This window comes from Mytilus edulis, chromosome 9, assembly GCF_963676685.1.
Source record: "Mytilus edulis chromosome 9, xbMytEdul2.2, whole genome shotgun sequence".
Lineage (NCBI taxonomy): Eukaryota > Metazoa > Mollusca > Bivalvia > Mytilida > Mytilidae > Mytilus > Mytilus edulis.
In genome coordinates, this window is record NC_092352.1 from 34,276,277 (window position 1) to 34,296,999 (window position 20,723).

At 31.4% G+C, this 20,723-nt stretch overlaps 1 protein-coding gene across 7 annotated transcripts in view; it reads right to left on the reverse strand.

The window, feature by feature from the left end:
- Positions 1-7,204: 7,204 nt before the first annotated feature.
- LOC139488210 (protein phosphatase 3 catalytic subunit alpha-like) overlaps positions 7,205-20,723 on the reverse strand; it is a 32,806-nt gene continuing 19,287 nt past the window's right edge. Inside the window, exons 9-14 of one of the 7 annotated variants that reach the window (XM_071273670.1) lie at positions 20,161-20,286; positions 18,836-18,913; positions 15,340-15,384; positions 13,814-13,898; positions 11,501-11,598; positions 7,205-11,166 (exon numbers count right to left, since the gene is read on the reverse strand). In XM_071273670.1, coding sequence (XP_071129771.1) covers positions 11,042-11,166; positions 11,501-11,598; positions 13,814-13,898; positions 15,340-15,384; positions 18,836-18,913; positions 20,161-20,286 — 557 coding nt within the window. In that variant the 3' untranslated portion in view covers positions 7,205-11,041. Of the gene's footprint in view, positions 11,167-11,500; positions 11,599-13,813; positions 13,899-13,952; positions 14,038-15,339; positions 15,385-15,548; positions 15,561-17,220; positions 17,239-18,835; positions 18,914-20,160; positions 20,287-20,723 lie in introns of all 7 variants that reach the window. The other 6 variants (XM_071273671.1, XM_071273673.1, XM_071273674.1 and 3 more) reach the window with 6 other exon arrangements.

Sequence of the window (20,723 nt, forward strand, 5' to 3'; positions counted from 1 at the left end):
GATACTGATGATGGAGACAACCTTGATCTTGAAATTCAGACAGATAAAGATATATAGGAGGAAATTATGGAATTTTAAAAGAAGAATCAGATGATGAATTTAAGAATTTCTGGTGAAAATAAAACAAGAGATGCTCGGCTACTTGAAAGGCAATGTGAACACGTACAAAATAGAATTCATTAAGCCAGAAAATAAAAGAGGTGATCAGCTATCTATCTATTAATATAAGAACAGCCAATGATTTAACAGTTATAAACAAGTCAGATGGTGAGAGTGGAGATACACTGTTTAGTCATATGGATTTACAGATGATGAGGCATTACTAGACAACTGGAGAACACATAATGAAAAAGTTGAGGACAATGGTAAAAACTGTAAATTAGAACTGTGGGATAATGTTATGGAAGAATGAATTGCATAAATGATCTAGACTGGTAGAAAAAAGTTTTTAAGACTTGATGTGTTTGAGCTTTTTATTTTGCCATTTGATAAGGGACTTTCCGTTTTGAATTTTCCTCGGAGTTCAGTATTTTTTTGTTTTACTTTTTAGATGAGATCCAGAAAAATTCTCAAACGTGTAAAAACAATCTCTATGACTGATATTGTCAACAATTGCCAGTAAAAAAATTAAATCAGTGAACATTAAAACTGGTTTCCGTCAACGAGAAAAGATACAAATAAACTCATCATAGATACCAGGATTAAATTTTGTATTACACCAGACGCGCGTTTGATCTACAAAAGACTCATCAGTGACACTCGAATCCAAAAAAAAATAAATAGGCCACATAAAATACGAAGTTGAAGAGCATCGTGATTAAAATTCCTAATCGTTTTGCCAAATACAGCTAAGGTAATCTATTCCTGAAGTAGAAAAGCCTTACTCTATCAAAAATTCAAAAGTTTGGCAAACAATTAATTTATAAATATGACCATATCAATGATAATTCATGTCAGCACAGAAGTACTGACTACTGGACTGGTGATACCTTCGGGGAATTAAAACTCCACCAGCAGTGGTATCGACCCAGTGGTTTCAAATAAACTCATCATAGATACCAGTATTAAATTTTGTATTTACGCCAGATGCGCGTTTCAAAAAGAAGTCTAGCTACTTGAGACCTCCAAAGAAGGTAAGGTCTGGCGCCTAAATTAACGTGTATATGAGCTTGCTGAAATTGTGTAAAACAACACTGTTATATTGTTAAGCAACAGTATCAAAAAATGATTTAACAGTGTTCAATTGACATGTCAAAGGCTTGACTTGTGTCTAAGCAGTTTAATGTAGATGATTTTCTTTGGACAGGATCCAGTTTTTCGAGAAAAAAGGTGTTGTATCCATTCCATGATTAGTGGTCTGTTCGAGGATTTTGAAATAGTGCTGTACATTTTTCAAATATTTGAGACTAGATCCAAAACCAAGACAATGATAGATTTGTTTTAAGCCAGAATTACTGATGACTATGTCATAATGCTGAAGACAGTTTTAATAGATAAGGACAGGGTAAGAGCCGCCAGAGCAGACTTTATTGGGGTCCAAATAGGACAATTACTATGATAAACAAACATGTCTAGACATTGATTTTGATGTTGCACGTACACACTAGAATACAGTAAGCCAGAAAATGCAAGAGGTGATCAGCTATATAAGAAGAGCCAATGATTTAACAGTTATAAACAAGTCAGATGTTGAGAGTGGAGATACACTGTTTAATCATATGGATTTACAGATGATGAAGATGCACAACTAGACACTGGAGAATACACAATGAAGAAGTTGAGGACAAAGGTCAAAACTGTAAATTAGAACTGAGGTATAATGTTATGAAAGAATTGGAGATTGAATTGCATAGAAGAGCTAGATTGGTAGAAAAAAGTTTTTAAGACTGCTCAGTTTTTAAGACTTGATGTGTTTGAGCTTTTGATTTTGCCTTTTGATCAGGGACTTTCCGTTTTGAATTTCATCGGAGTTCATTTTTTGTTTGTTTTACTTTTTAGATGAGAAATAGAAGAGTTCTCAAATGTGTGAAAACAATCTCTAGGACTGATATTGTCAATTATTGCCAGTACAAAATGTTCAATCAATTCAGTGGACGTTAAAACTGGTTTCCGTCAAAGGAAAAAAAGATACGAAGAGAAGTCTACTCGAGACATCCAAATAAGCTAACGAAAATGGTAAAGTCTTGCGCCGAAATTAACGTGTATATGATCTTGCTGCAACTGTGTAAAACAACACTGTTAGACTGTGGAGGAACAGTATCAACAATTGATTTAGCAGTATTCAGTTGACATGATGACAAAGGCTTGACTTGTGTCTAAGCACTTAACGTAGCTGGTTTTCTTTGGAAAGGATCCAGTTTTTCGAAGAACAAAATGGTGTTGTATCCTTGATTAGTGTTCTGTCATAGGTTGGTAAATAGTCTTGTACATCTTTCAAATATTTGAGACTATAAACTAAGACAATGATAGTTTTTTTCTAATCCAGAATTACTATGTCAGAATGTTGAAGACATTATTAATAGTTAAGGACAGGATAAGAGCCGCCAGACCAGACTTTATTGAGGTCCAAATAGGACAATTACTATGGTAAGACATACAAACATTTCCAGATATTGCTTTTGATGTTGCTGCTGTTCCATAAGACAAGCATAGTTGATAATGTTAAAGTCAATAAGATAGAAAGGAAGATGCAACATGATCGTGTGTCAATGCACTTTCATTATCTTATACAACATATGGAAATAAACTAATCATAGATACCAGTATTGAAATGTTATATTTGACTAATGCATATTGTTCGGTGATGCCTCGTGTTGAAATCTTTCAGAATGCTGAAGCCAATTCGTTGTCTTTTTGATAGACGATCATTGAAAAGTGGACCAAATTACTTGACAGTCTAATACAGTGCGAATGATTTAAGCTTTGGTCGTAGGTAATGGATTGTGACTTGTAATATCTCTAATAGTTCTTTTTAATTAAATATCTATGGAATCATTCCCTTTTCAAAACGAAACGTATTTTTTTTCTTCAAGAAACAGACCAGACGATACCGATGTGTTTCATCGAAATGTGCTGTTGATATCACTTTCAGGTTCATTTTACTTGTTGGATTTTTGTTATAGATTTTAACTATATACGTTATAATAAGCTAAGGCCATAAGTAGTCAATAAACGGTTGACCACGGGATTGTAAAACGACAGTTTTAATTTACGTAGATCATTGTCTGACAACTATTGTTTGACATTGGCACCACATTCGTTGTTGGCTTAATCGTTAGAAAATTTATCAATTAGTGCTTTTAACTTTTATCGAAGGCTAGACCAAATTCCGAATATTAAACATTGAATGTTGAGGTAAATGGAAAAGGACAATAAGTGGAAACAGACTTACAAGATTTGACGCCAATTTAATATGTTACTTACAAAATTGATAATAATTGAATAATTTGTTGCAAGTCGAGATAATGCTTCCACTTAATGAATCATTACACTTCTCTTTATTTTACGATTTTAATACCATGCAAGGTTCCGCACATATTCGTCTATTTCAGTTACTTTTGACCCGGACCAGGTTATCCAACAAGACGATGGGGGTATGACATTGACCGTAATCACAGCTACCTCAAAATTAATAGGGATCTTCATCTCATACGTGACAGTATATTAAATTCTAATATGACGTGCTCCTTTCGCTTAACCCATGCTCTAAATCCAAAAAAAATGTGTTTGCACATGCGTATAATGACCACTGCAGAATAATAAATTTTATCAAACTGGCATGCATTTAATTTGTTTCATTTACTTAAAACACTTCTAAACTCTTAAATGATGCACATGTTGTTACTATAAGAAATAATTGATACAAGCTTTACTTTATTGTAGTTTTAACATGGGTAGGCATTACATTCGTGATTATTTTTGCCCGAGCGGACATAGAAATTACCTTAATTGTCCTAATAAGAATTGAAATAATTGATGCAAGCTATACTTTATTGTAGTTTTAACATGGGTAGGCATTATATTCGTGATATTTTAGCCCGCACTGTTGCTCGGGCAAAAATAACCACAAATTTAATGCCTACCCATGTTAAAACTACAATAAAGTATAGCTTGCATCAATTATTTAAGTAAGATTGCAAACCACTATGAAGTATTGAATCATCATATAGATTACAAAATGACTGAAAGTCAGATCAGAAACTAGATATTTGGTGCGTGGTTTATGATAATTGTGATTGATCCTTATCCGTAAACACTAAATCCATTCAAAGTGCATTGATTTATTTCTGCTGGGAAATAAAGGTTTATTCATTAGTTGAAATACGCTTAGTATTAAGCTTATTTCATGCTAGTACTCATGTTTTCGTTTTCTTGTCAAGCCGGTTTTTTGTTATGCTTATTGCAAATCTGTTAGTCAAGCCCTTTTTAACCTAAAATAAGTTAGTTCTTGTGTTCTGTTATTTCTCAATCCCAAGGAGATGGCCAAGTGTTTACAAATGTCTATTTGTATTCATCTGATTTGTAAAGCCTTTTTCATCTGATTTTTTATAGTTTGTTCTTATGTTATACTATGATACCACTGTTCCAGGTTAGGAAAGGGTTGGGATCCCACTTACATGGTCAACCCCGCCACATTCTGTATAAGGAAGATGTAATATGATTCTGCTTCAATGCACTTTCATAATCTTGACAGCATATTTATATTGTTCAGTGATGCATCGTTTTGGAAATCTTCCAGGTTATGGAAACTAAATTGTTGTCTTTTTGATGGGCGATACTTGCAAAGTGATCATTTGGCAGTCCGAGACACTAATAATGATTGTAAAGTATATGTAGTACTTTGGCAAGCAAATGTTTGGTCTTATATGACTGTGTGATATCTTTAATACATCTTTTTAAATGTATACCTATGGATCTATTCCCTTTCAAAACGAAAGGTTATTCTATTGAGGAAACAAAGAAGACGATATACGCGATACTGATGTTTCAATGAAATGTGCTGTTGATATTATTTCAGATGCATGTTACGTGTTGATTAAACTATATACGTTATATCACATCATAAGTGGTCAATTAACAGTATGACCACGGGAGTGTAAAACGTGGGTTAATGCCTGACAACGATCGTCTGACATTGTCCCTAATTAAAACCACCATATTGTTGTTGCTTAATCGTTAGAAAATAAATCAATTATGCCAATACCTTCGTTTTTTAAACTTTTATGGAAGGCTAGACCAAAATCCGAATATTCAACATTGAATCTTGGCTGAAGTTATCCCACATTGAAATGTATCCAAGGCAATGATTTCTGAGTTATATATATTATTGTCGACTTTAGTGTTATGACATTAACCATAACCATTAAATCAAGAGGAACTCATATGAAAGTATATTAAAGTAAAGTTGATATCCAATATGCATTATTGGATCTTTGGATAATATTAGAAAGATGTCTGTGCTTCAGGTAAAAAACTCTTCATGTTTAGCATGGGTTTAATGGTTTTGTTTGATACCCGTCCGTCGACACTAAATTCATTCAATGTGCAAATTTATTTATGCTGGGATATATGTTTATTTATTTATTGAAATAAGCTTTGAACTAGCTTTTAGTAACTGAAAGTACTCCGTGTTCTAGTTGTGTCAAAATGTGTTTTTTTATATGCTTTGTATAGATCGGTAAGTCAAGACCCTTTTAACATAGATTAAGTTTGTTCTTGTGTTTGTTGTGAGACCAATCCCAGGTTAGGGGAGGAACAAAATATTTGACGATATTTGCGAGCCTACTATTCAATGATTGTTGACTGGTCGGTTTTATTTTCAGACTTCAACTCCCAAAATCAATCCCAACCTTCCTTTTGTGGTCATAAACCTTGTGTTTAAATTTCATTGATTTCTATTTACTTTTACTAAAGTTTTTGTGCGAAAACCAAGAATAATGCTTATTTGGCCCCTAATTTCTAAACTGTTTGAACTAAAACTCCCAAAATCAATCCCAACCTTCCTTTTGTGTTCATAAACCTTGTCAAAATTTCATAGATTTCTATTTACTTAAACTAAAGTTAGAGTGCGAAAACCAAGAAATTGCTTAATTGGGCCCTTTTTGGCCCCCTTATTCCTAAAATATTGGGACCAAAACTCCCATAATCAATCCCAACCTTCTTTTTGTGGTCATAAAAACTCCCATAATCAATCCCAACCCCCCTTTTGTGGTCATAAACCTTGTGTTAAAATTTCATAGATTTCTATTCACTTTTACCAAAGTTACAGTGCGAAAACTGAAAGTATTCGGACGACGACACCGCCAACGCCAACGTGATACCAATATAGGACCAAAATTTTTTTAATTTTTGCGGTGTATAAAAATCATCTCAAGCTTCCTCTAGCCCTTTCACATATTAAGCAATTGTCAGGGTTAGTAACATCTCAGGATTAGACCTACTTATAATTGCAGAATATTCAATGAATATACATTCATCGTCTAATTGAATATATCGGGTAATCGGATATTTTTAGCTGACATTTTGGGTATCCGATTGGCCGGAGTCTACTGTATCATGAAAACTTGGCGTCTATCAATGAACAGAGAAAATGAGTTCAGTTGGATGATCTTATCACACAGACCTGCAATTCCCATACTGATTCTTTATATCTAATATAGTTGTTAGTCCTGTATGTTTTTTTAAATTTTAGTTCAGTTATAGGTTTTGGAGTTTAGTAAGACCTCCATTTTCACTCAACTAGTACACATTTTTATTTAAGGGTTGTCTGAGGCCCACCTTCTGGTACTGGATTTTCTCGCTGCATTGAAGACCCTTTGGTGATGGTCAGCTGTTTTCTGCTCTTTTGACGTATTGTTGTCTCTTTGACATATTCCCCATTTCTATTCTCAATTTTATTGATATTTCTTAGCAATTATAAAACTTGAAATTTCAGACATTCTTTCTCAGATGGAAATGCAAGACCATATATATTTGATCTACTATTAACAACTGGATAAATGATCAAATCAAGGTTTCTGTAAATTATTCTGTCATTTAACAATGAACATGAAGTCAAGACAATGGGATGCATACCAGATGATAAAGCATCAGTATGAAAAATGTAGATTTCAGCAAACAGTTAATACCATCACAACTTCTTCTTAGAACTGAATCATAGATTCCAGAACTCCTTAATAGTGATATTGACAACAAGATTTGTTCATAAATTATTGCAATTATTTTTATTAAGTATAAAAAAAGATTTTGGTGGTAGAGAAAATGGTGTGAAGGAACAATATGCTTTCAAATTCAAGCAAAAGACTATTAATAGGGAACAACACCTAAAATTTCCAAAAATTTAAATTTTATGAAAAAAATTTAAATGCATGTAACAACAGATAACTTCTTAACATATTTGAATCTTGAAAATCATTTTAATGAAAAAGGAACATTAACTGTTCCGAATGAACATCAATAATAATAATACCATTTATACATCAGGAAATAAACTGTACGACCACAAGTGCACCAACTGTACTGAAATATCACCACTGATAAAATGTAGTGGATTCTTCTTCATCTGCTTCAATGGAAGACATTCTTCCTGCTATAGTTGTTTACTACTAGCTCAAATGATAAATGCTAGATAACTATAATATGACTGCCCTAACGTTACTTGTAATTATCATAGTTATACACACTATAATTTGTTCAAATCTTTAAACAGACATATCAAAAGACAAAATTTGAACAACTAGACCAAGAAAATGTTCAAGATTATCAAAATATGACAATTTTACTGCAAAAGAATGCTTTTGTACAATTATGCAGATTCAGCATCTTTTATGGTGTTACAATGAAAAATAATATCACACTATAATTGGCATCCTAAAATATGGATCAAAAAGTTATATTTTGTTCTAATATAAGCAATAATTATGCAGAAAAAACTATTGAAGAAATTATCTTCTCAAGAAAAAAGTCTGCATCTTATTGATATCATGTAGTCTTGTATTCTGTTTTAGCCTATTGAATTTGTCTCGTTAACTGTCAAAAATGTTTTGAGGATTTCAAGAAAGCAGTTGATGATCTGTCCAACAGGGATTTTTTTTAAATCTGTTAAAAAAGGTTTATATATAATTTTGTTTTCAGCCAATTAAAGCTTGGATAAACCAATATTTCAGTTAGCTATCAAAGGTCTCATCTATAGTCTTAAATCTATTTATCAAAAAAAATTTCAGTCTTAACAAATGAAACTACCTGATATGCAAATAAAATGTTTAATATTTTTTTCAATCAACTGATCAGTTTTTGCCTACAGAATCACACTGTTGGACAGTTAGGCAATTTCTGCTAAGAACATGTATTTGTGTTGTCAGTACAGCATACGAAACCTACTCTCATATTAAGATATATTATATATATAATATAAACTGACCAGCATCCATATCACAAATTGAAGGAGCAAATAAAAATCCACTACTTGTATCAGTTGTTAATAAATACTAAGGATTATTATGTCTGTTTTTGCGTCAGAAAATATAAGATTATACATAAATATAAATATATGGAATGCAACTTTTAACAGATTCTGCAAATATAAGGAATAGGTATAGATTCATAACACAAAATCTCTCACAATTAAAACTCAAACAACCATCATGTATACACAAATGATAAAACGTATCAACTTGCATTTGGATTTCAATAAATTGAAAATATAATTTATAACGTTGTATGATACACTTACAATATAGCCATTCATAAGATAAAGAAACAAAAAAGTCTGCTAGAACAAGACATTTAACCCTGGAAAATAAACCTATGAACAACACAAACAAAAAGGAACCAACATACTGTACACAACATAAAAAGTTTAAAGAACAATCTTCTATATCTATCTTGCACTTGCCCCTAAATATAATTTTTTTCTCTTATATATTAGATTTGTATCAGCTTTAAATATAAGAGATATGTACATTTGTGCATGGTTAATATTGACCTGAATACTCCATCAAATTACACATTGTCCCTCACATGAAGAATTGTTGTTACTCATTGCTGCGGGAAAATTTCCAAGTTTGGGCTTTGGAGGCTTTAGAAGCCATTCATCACTTATTTGTTCAATAGAAATTCTTAAGTGTATTTGTTCACTGATGGATTTTGAGTTTTATCGGTGATGTAATTCAAACCTCGATGTAATTGTACTTCCTTTAAAAGCTTCATGTAGCATTGTTTTTAGTTATATCTATGTAATACTCATCTCATTCTCTGAACTCATTATGCACAAGGAAATATCTAACTTATCTTTATAACATATAACACTCCTATTCTCATCACAAATATAAACACAGACATCTAAAGTATGAGATTCTAATATCAGATACTGTATCTTCCTAGCTATATCTGAACTGAAGAAACTCAAAATGATAATTCTGTATCACAAGCCCGAACCTTGTTATTCTTATTTACAATTGAAAGGAATGTTGGCTTAATCTACATGGGAGGGTAAGAACTTGTATTGCAAGAATTATGTTAAACAGTTACAGCATTACTCTGTTGGCTAAACATTCAAGTTTCATTTCTAACTAAACTTCTGATATAACATATGAAAGCAAAAGCAACAATAAAACTCTAGACATTAACAACTGCAGGATATTTTATATTTTACAATCCTGAGATGTTTTTCATTAGATATTATCACAGAAATTTTGTAGACATACAATAGATAATAACATTTACCCATTTGAAAATGTATGTAGTACAATAGGTTCTTTAGTACCAAGAACATTCAATTAGCACTATTTGATTACTTATTTTGTTATTAATTTTCCGATAGATAAATATGCGAAAGATGTTGCAATTAATAACGGAAAATATATGTTGAATTGATTCCTGAAAGTAATTCAATACTTCTATATATATATATATATTTTTTTTTAATATTTCCAAGGAGTGAACAGTTATTTAGAATTGTTTTCTTGCAGTTGTTTGTAACTGCTTATAAATGTAAAGCTTCAGAGGGAAAAACGATGTTGAAATCATGTATAATAGAACAAACTTTGATCAAAATTCAAACATACACTTACAAAGGAAAAAATTCAAACTTGAATGTTCTTAGTATCACATCAACTATAAACACATAGGTCTAAAAATCTTTCCATTAATATCTGGAACATAATTATTCCCCAGCACACAAAGATGCCACAGAAAAAAGATGATGACAATTACACTTAGTATGAAAATAAACTGGGACTAGCACTATGACTAAAGAGGATTTAAAACAAAACATTCATCTGGCAAGTTCCTACTTGACATCCACTTCAGGGGGAAATATAACAAACAGATTTAAAACATTCCTTATGAAGCAGTGTCGATGTGGACATCTACAGCCATGGATAATAAAAAAGTTGATTAATTATAATAATAAATATTTGAATCTCAGAAAAAAAGTTATTTGTTCTAATGTAACATTCTGCGTACTCATCACTTGCAGCACAACCAATATTAGGCAGAGATAAGATGGTTTGCCAAGAGTATGTCTCTTCTTACTAGGTCCTTGCTGTGATAAGCCGGTCCACAAATGCCAATAACTGGCTGTTTCCTTCTGCCTTCTGTTTTAAGCTGCGTTGGACTGAGCATTGTGGAGAACTCTCGTTAAGCTGTCCATAAAGTGACATACTAAGAAAAAGCTGGCCTAACAAACACACACACACACACACACTAACATTCATATAACGGATTGACTAGATCTTGAAAGGAACAACTTACAGAACATTTATACAGTTTGTGAGCATTCAAATTATGAATTGTGTAGACATTTCAGCAGAAATTTCAAGTAATAAAATATTTAAGTTATGTTTCTGAATTGCTTTTAGTCTATAAATACTGCATTCAATAATATACAAACTAGAGATCAAAATGTTCAATCTTTTTCCAGTTGAATCATCATGCATACATAGGCCAGCTTTTAGTCAGGAATGTCTTGGGACAGACCCATTGGACATGGTTAAAATTATCACGTAAGGAGACCAGCTCATTCATGTCACTTGATAAGATTTTAACTACTATTGTGGGTATTATTTAACTGTTCTCGCCTAGGTGGCATTCGTTCATTCATCTTATCTAAACATTTTGCCTCTTCAAATCCACTGATTTTGTGTGTAGGTGAAAAACCACTGAGAGCTACAAATATAAAGATGTATATTGTCAGGTCATGAAATCTTCAGCATAGTTAATATATAATTTTATAAATATGTCCTGATATGAATGAAATACCTAAGTTCCATTCATGTTAACATATCTTTTACAGCATTGAATTATTTTTAACGGTCAAGTATTTCATTGAAGGCTGTGCCAGTGATATGATCTTTAATTCAAATTACTTTAATGGCATCTCATTTAAATTGAAATTATAGTTTAATGGCATCTCATGTAAATTGAAATTATAGAATCTAACCTTTACTATTATGCATTAATTTTTAATTCTCTAAATCTGCAAGTGTTATAAATAACATACCATTAGAAAGTGTATCTTTCCCTCCTGATAATGCTCCCATTGGAAGAAGACCATTTGGAGTAAGTCCCTTGAGCTGTAACACACTTTCACTTTCTTCTCTGTAATATGAAAATTATAAAATTAGTTTTCTTCATTTTTCAAAAATCACATTTGTAATATAACAATACTCTGTTGAATCAGCAGTAAAAAGCAAGTCATTTGTATGAAATGTATCATATCTTAATTTTTTAATACCTAAACCTCAGTTAAGAGTGATATGAACTGACGAATTAGGTAAATTTGTATCCAAGCTGCTAAATGGTCTGGAGAGAGATTTGTTACAATTGATAAAGACTACAGATACAATTGAATTGATAAGAAGAATGTGCACTTTGTTATTCTGTTAAATATCAAGCTTTTTCTTTCATTACTGTAGCTACTTTTATTAATTGATGCACATTTTTGTTTTTAATTATCCCTGGTCAAATTGCCATACTAAGTTACCTCATAAATGTAAGCTATTCAATGTAGTGAGTAACATATTAGTTGATTGAATAATTAAGGCAAGTGTATAAAGTGAATATGTTACATCAAATTGTGTTTTATAACAATAACTCTAGTGTGTGTACTAGTTAATAAGTAGAGTGAATATAAATTTCAGTCCCATTCCTTTCAAGCAGATACTATACATACTTATCTGATTAAAACCAAACTTCAGATTACAAATACTGTAAATTCAGATATTATTGCGATTTTGTCATTTGAGACTTTAATGCGATTTTGAGAAAAATCTTGTTAAATTCATATTAAATATTTTTCGCAATAATAAAAACCTCGCAATAATTTCTGAATTTACAGTATGTTTCATGATGATAGAGTTATCTTTAAATGTTAAAATCAGACTAATCCAAAAGCGTGATAAATTTAATGCAAGTAAAGGAAAAGATTAATTCAATTTCCTGACTATACATGTTCTGCTAATTTTATATCTTAGGAATCTTTCATAAATTTTTTGGGTCTACTTTTTATACATCAACCAAACTGTAATAAAAGTTGGACAAATAACCAATACTAATCATGATAAACTTAAATCTGTTTCAAAAAAGATTTTCCCAATATGTTGATTTATTTCTTCATTTCGTAAATCTTTTTTACCAATTTTGACCTATTCTTGTTTTCACAATGATAGGACTACAAACAACTTTGTTTAAACAGATCTTCATGCAGTAAATCTGACAGTAAATGGGAGCAATAAGTCTGATTTTAATCAGATTGGTGTAGTACATGCACTTATATATTTCATGCATCTAAATAGTAAATGAGAAAATATCCACATCTAACAAGTTATCTTCAGAAATCTTTTACCAAATGCTAAATATGAAATGTCTCAAATGAAAATGGGATAATACTTCTCTTGGTACTGGTTTTACATGTAACCTCAATAACATAAACAACAGTTATATTCCAACACGAAATTCTAACTAATAATGCTTTTAACTTGCCATTTAATAGAAAGAGTTTGAAAAGGGTATATAATGCCGACTCCAGTAAAGAAAAAGGTAGTTAAAAATATTGGGGATTACTTAAAATATTGTTGGTCCAAAATTTGCTCCTTACAAATTATGTTGCATAAAAACAGGTTGGTGTCAATCAAATGATGGAAAACAAAAGATTTGCCTAAACAGTTTCTTTGACCGTAGATTTTAAACCATGTGACCACAAAATCAGAAGAGAATTTATCCCCCACAAGGCAGTTAACTATCAAACATTTGTAAGTATATAATTTATGGCTCAAATATTGTCTGGAATTATATTTATCCAAATAGCTCTATTAATAGGAAGTGAATTTTACTTTGACCTACTTACTCAATATGTGTGGTATCACCAGTACCAAGAGAAAGGAAAATAAATACAACACTGGGTACACATATAGGTAAGGAAGCATAAGAGAATGTGTATATATTTATTATAAAACTGTTATTTTATATAGTGAAAATCTACAAATATAAACAAAAAGGTTTGCAAAATCCTGTAAAAATCAAAGAAAAAACTTTTCCCATGCTAAATAAATTGAAATCACTTCACTTGTCATTCATTCAGTTGAAATCAGTAACAAATATTCAATATTTTCCTCGCTTAAACTGAAAAGCTGAAGTCATGTACAGTTCCAGTCATGTTTACTGGTGATTTTAAAGCAAATTCATGATCATATTTGTCATATTAATAAACTTTTTTCCTTTTGAATCCAACATGTAGGCTTCAATATTTAGCATGGAAAAAACTAAACTACTCCAGGAAGAAAGTAAGTATCCATGATGAAGTCAGCTGACATACCTGAGAACTGTGAAGACCCTAGCCATTTTTCCAATGGCTCTGATTTTGTTCCTAATCACCTCTTTTCTTGCTGCCACTGCACCATCTGTAATGTAATTAACAAACACACACTGAGAAATTAGTTGTCAAACTAACATACCTGAGCACTGAGAAGACCCTAGCCATTTTGCCTATGGCTCTGATCTTGTTTTTAATCACTTTTTTCCTAGCTGCTACTGTAGTCCCTGGAATCAAAGCACAACTGCATTTTACCCTGCTATAGAACAGTTAAAACACATGAACTGACATTCATTCTAGTGCCGTCTTGTGCTGTTTTAAATGAACTTAATTTTTAAATTAGTTTATATCATTGTTTCTGTCAAAAAATCATTTTCAAAACAATACAATTTCAAAAAGCAGAAAATGTCCATAAGGGAAATGATACAACTAAAGTGTTAAATCATAAAAATAAAATTAAGAATTATAAATAAATCTTATCTATGTAATAACTCAGCAAGGCAAATGCAAAGCTAATCCTACTTGTGCTATTACTCCATTCAGATTTGCAGCTTTTGATGATAATCTTCAGCAGCATTTAATATTTATGTAGTAAAATAGCCAATTCTTGCTGCAGAGCTGCAGTTAACAATTTACAACAAAGCACTAGCTAGATTCATAAAATTATATTTTTTATAAATTAACATGTTCTAGCATAGCTCACAGTAAAATTGGTGGGCTAACAGTAACAGATATTGTACAGCAGAAAAATGGAGCCCAGGGTTCACTATTGACAAACAAATTCTACTTGTTACCAGTGTAATTGTTAGTTCAACTGACTGAACCCTGGTGTTTGCAACATACTAACTAGCACAGGACTACTACAAAAAGCAAACAAATGACTAAAACAGAAAAAAAATAAAGTAGGTGAATTAGAGCAAAGTATAAAGCGTGGAAAGATCTGAAAGATAAGGCATTATTCTGATTATTTGGTTATATACGTCAGACAGAGAGTCAAGCAACTAAGCTGCCTGACTTGTTAGTGGCCTCACATGACCAGTATTTAACAATGCATCAATGTTAACATGGTCAAACATGTCAAACATGCAAGCTTGGTAAAGTCCTTAGAAAATAGGACTGGCAACATTTCCACTGTAAATGTTATTTTCTTTTTGTATGAGTGATTACTTGATTAAAAAGTGTTCTTGGTTTTATTATGTGTTCCTCATTTCTTTGCTCACACAAGTATCAACTTATTTTCCTAAACTAGTTCAACCCCTAAAACAAGTTACACACAGAAAGGTAAATCGTTAGGGAGATATTGTTATGATCATCACTATTGTTATTATTATACATAAAACATTCATTTATATAAAGGTTATTGAACTACTACAATGTTATATATCTGTCGGTACACATAATTATGTAAAACATAGATCAAACTTGACATCACAGAATGCTGTGTGAGTTGTACTTATAAAACCAGGAACACAATATATAAAACCGATCTTTAGCCATGTCAGATTATTTTTTCAGGACTTTAGACTTACTTGTCTCTCTGTCTACCTCTTTAAGTGTTATTTTTCTCGCCTGTTCTAGAATTTAAAGAGTTGAGAGAGTTGAGAAAGATGCAAACAGAAATGCAGAAAATTTCTACAAATTGAAGATTATACACTGTAACACAATTAAAATATGCAAACTAGCTTTTTTTAAAAGGTAATATAGTTATTGATATATAAAGCTTGGGCTGTGCACTTACCATTACGCTGCCCTAATTGAGCACATGCAGGGATTTTCAAGGAACCCAACAAGAAAAGAAAAAGAAGAAAACAAAACACATTTACAAACATTCATCAAAAACATAACAAAAATTTGTGTAGCACAGCTTGCAAAATAAATATGTGGCTGATATGCATATATATAAACAAGACTGTCCCACTACAACATAGTTAAAATTTGGACACAAATTCAAAATGAGAGAAAAAATGTTAATGAAATTTTGAATAGGTTTTTTTTCCCTTCAATTATCTGATCAAAATTGCAAGAAGGTTTTCTAATGGAACAGCTTTTTAATTTATTTTTGTGATGTTACTTCAAGCTTGCAAACAATTTTAAAGGTTTTCCAATAATGAACCATTTCTTGATTATTCTAATAATTTTTTTTTAACTTTTAAGAACAGATTACTTTTGTGACATCACAAAAACAAACAAACATTATATGAACATTAAAGCAATCTGCACACTCAATTTTAAATCATTTATTAACTGGATTAAATATAACAATTACAGTATACTGGTGATTTTCTAGTGTCTACTAAACTTAAGCAAGTTAACTTTCAATTCAAAATTCAAAACACCATGCCACGTCATACAAATCAAAATCCTTTGTCACAACAAAAACTAAAATACACACATTGACAAATAGAAGAAAGTTCTACCAATACCAAACACATTTAGATGAAATTCAGCATTTTCATTTTTTAAAGACCTTATGACCACAATTTTTAGCAAATATCAAGAAATATTCAAGAACATTTATAAAGATTGATGCCAAGTCTGTATCATACCTGAAATGTATTCACTCAAATATTCAGAAACTAAAATCATGCAGCTGGTTTCTAAAATCTAAAACCAGAAGTAGGTGTCTGACAATGTCTCATATTTCGTCACACAGTTTACCAAATATGAAGTCATTCTGTGCATTTGTACCTAAGAAAGGTTTGTATACATGATCAAAGTATAAGTAAACAGGAAAAGGTGTCTGGCAGATCCTTCAGAGTGTTTCAATTTCAAAACTTATCACTAATAAGATCCTGATCAAGTGTGTTTAATCAGTTCAGTAGCAGAGAGAAAAGTGTGTTTCATAAAGAGACCAGTAAAGATACAAAGGAATTTCTCCTTCACTCCTAAAACACCAGAACAAACAATTAACCAACCCTTGAATGTCATATAGCCCGCACTCCTAGAGTAGGGATAATACAAGTTTCAAAAGATTGTTTTCTAAAAGGAACATGTAATACATGCAAACATGGGTATCACTTCCAGGAACCATTTTAAAATTAAGTCTTACTTTAACTAGTATTCCACTCACATTCTCAGAGTATATAAGCACCAAATTATATCTCAATTTGAAGACTTGAGGTTCAACATAAGCACATTAAATGTTCCTGGGAAATCCAATAGTCAATTGACAAAAAAACATTAATATGCCAGAATAGATTTAATTTCTTGACTCCAGACTTAAACAAAATTGTCTATTTAATTTCTGATGAATTCAGATAAATTTGAGAGGATTAGACATTGCCAATCAAATGAAGTTAATATGTAAAACAGTGCAGTAAGTGACAATGATGTGAAACCTTTAACACTGACCCTATTATATGAGCAGGCCCCTTCACTCCTAAAACACTAGCTCAAACAATCAACAATACCTTGTAATAATATTGGCACTGAAATAAACTTTTCTTGTTTCAGATTTTCTCACTCAACTTTTTTTCAGGAGCAAGTGTTTACTTACAAGTTAAATTCATTAGTATACTATTCGCTGACATAATTAGTTCATTTACAACATCCATAGAACAAGATACTTCAAATGACAGAAGCATGTCCTCTGAACATAATGAATTGACTAGTTAATTATTATGTACTGCTATTTTATTATAGTCAGCAGTGTTCTCCCCAGAAATTTTGGATAGCATCACATTTGGCATAAAAAAAGAGTATTTTTTTCAATGTAATTTGTTGCGTCATGGCAATGCTCTATTTCCATTATGATATATGCGTTTTTGTTTATTACAAAATGTATTATATTTTTTGTATGCTATAGGTCCTTATTTGGTGAATAAAATATTCTTGTCAACCCTTTTCTTTGTGACAATATTGTTGAATTCATGACTGAGAATACAATTAAACTATAACCATGATAACAGTATTCTCAGTTTATGTTTTCTATATTCATTTATAGTTCCAGAATTATTTTTTCCTCTTTGGCCAAATAAAAATATATGTGTGGTTTCAGTTACCCTACCTACCATAAAAAAAAATCTTTATCATGTCTATGAAATATATTGGTTTATAGTATTCAATGAATCAGTCCCAGTTGTTTCTTTTTATCAAAATGATATATATTCTTAACAAAGTTATCTAACAAAAAGTCTGTTAATACTTATAAGTTTTCTCTTTAGGTATCATTGTTTTCTGTTTACTGTGCCATTTGTGCAAATGTAGTCATTATCGTAAAATACGGATTTTTGTCATATCTGGTCCGGTTCCGACCAGTAGTTTACACTAAAATATTAAATGGCCGCCGAAAGCAATGAAAAATACGAAAAATAAACAATGTTTGACAAGACATTTGGAATGAATATGGCGATTTTAATGCATTAAATGGATGAAACATAAACTAAAGCCAATTTTGATCACTTTCTCAAGAAAGACCAAAACTTATTTAGCTCATAATCAAACTTTTCACTCTCGATTTACAAAAAGTGATAGCATGAGAAAGAAAGTAATACTACTGTAATATTTTGCAAACCATGTGGTATTAATTATGTGACAAGTGACAGCTTGGGGTATTCCTATCCAAACAGTTATCCCCCAAAGGGCAATTAACACCTATTTGATCACTCTTAATTGTCTATTGTCTGACTTGAAGGGATTAAAGGTGATGTATTTTTTATGATCATAAGCAGTAATTAGATGAAAGTTCTAAATTTAGGACACATGGCTTTGCCATATAGAATTGAGAAAAATAACATCCTCAAAATTATAGCATCGCGGGAAGAAAATATGGCGTCGCGGTACCGCGACGCTAAACCGGCCTGGGGAGAACACTGGTCAAGTTTCATGTATACATGTGAATAAATTGATACAGCAGGTTATTTAAAGCACAGAGCTCCATATAAATAGATTTATATTGGATTTTCAATAAACTCATGTATTGTACATTTCATTTTCTGGTGCAATTTAAAACATTTATATACATATCGACTTTATGTCATGTACAAAAGAACAGTAAATAAAACATGTAGGAGTGTTTAAACTTACCATCTAAGATTTCATCGCCTGCCATTATAAGCTCATCATCTGAGCAAATGTTCAATACATTCACTAACATTTCTGTAACTGTAAAACAAAAGTTTTCTAATTAGAATTGATTTGTGACTTGTTTGATTTATATAATATTCTTCATTTGTTTACAAAATTTTACTCAGGTTAGTTAGAGGTTGAAACATTGTACAAACACTTTTCTAATTTTGTAGAAAACTGTATGTTACCCTATGATGTAGTTTGGTTTGTGTTGTTGGGTTGCTGTCATTAATGTTTACCACCATTTTTATTCATATAAATGTGTTATTCTGATTTAACCCTTTATTAATAGACGCCCTGACAGAAGCTACTTTAAGAAATGGCTTCCCTGCCAATTGTCACACACGTAGAACTTCTTATCTTATATCAATTAAATCTTGTCTGAAGTAATTTATGTCTATATTTTTATCCACTTACACCATGAACATAGCTTTGTTAGCTATAGTTTTATCATATTTATTTGCCAGAAAAAAATATCAAATTTACCTTCTTTCCACATTAAAATAGATGAAATTCAACAAATTCATTAAGCTTTCAAAATGTACAGATGCTAATGCAATACCATACCAAATTTCAGTGGCAAAAGACTTTTAAAGTACTTTAGAATCAATCACTAAAAAGTGACTTCTTTTTATAACTGACAAACAGGTATATGATGTGGAGGGTTGAGATCTCACAAACATGTTTAACCCCGCCGCATTTTTGCGCCTGTCCCAAGTCAGGAGCCTCTGGCCTTTGTTAGTCTTGTATTATTTTAATTTGTTTCTTGTGTACAATTTGGAAATTAGTAAGGGGTTCATTATCACTGGACTAGTATATATTTGTTTAGGGGCCAGCTGAAGGACGCCTCCGGGTGCGGGAATTTCTCGCTACATTGAAGACCTGTTGGTGACCCTCTGCTGTTGTTTTTTATTTTGTCGGGTTGTTGTCTCTTTGACACATTCCCCATTTCCATTCTCAATTTTAAGGTATATGATGTCTATACTGTAGACTTCTTTTTATAACTGACAAACAGGTATATGATGTCTATACTGTAGACTATAAAATTGTCAACGTATATTTCCGCCTAGACTATAAAAGTTATAAACATTGTCATAATATCTCTTCCTGTTGGAACAAATATTCTATACCATTTATTCCGTTAGGAACATATACTGTAATATTTATTCCTGTGGAAATAATATTCCACAATATATTTTCCTTTTTGAACTAATATTATGAAGGAACTACTATTCCGTGACAAAATAAATAAATTTGTCTGCATCCTCTTGTCTTGTACAAACCTTTTTCTCCTACGAATGGTAATGACCAGGTAAATACATCCATAAAATTAGGTAACCAGTATGGATGTGGGGAACAATTAAATTGCCTGATGTTCATCACATTATTTTCATATTTCAATATGGCAGCTGGAAAAAATCAGAAGAAATATTTAAATGTTTTGTATAATAAATATCAATCATTATAAATATTTGATAAACATACAGTTTAAAATTATGCTGTTCTTGGCATCAAAAATGCTTTATTCTAATGTGTATGACCTTCAAATGTTTTTGTGAACACACCCTTGATAAATAAAGGAATATATTGGTACATCAGCTGGAAGACAATGTCCCGATTTGTTTGGGTCGATCAAATCCTACTCCTATGTTGCATGCTATTTTAAAATGAATTACCCTGGTTTAGATGGTGTAAATGACAATCATTAAAAAATGATGCAAGAATGTAAGCCTTATACAGGAAAATGCATGAAAGTGCAGACTAGACATCTTAAAATCTTGAAAACATAAGCAAACAATAAGAATTTATTGAAAGCCAATTCTTCTTAATTAAGACAAGATAATCA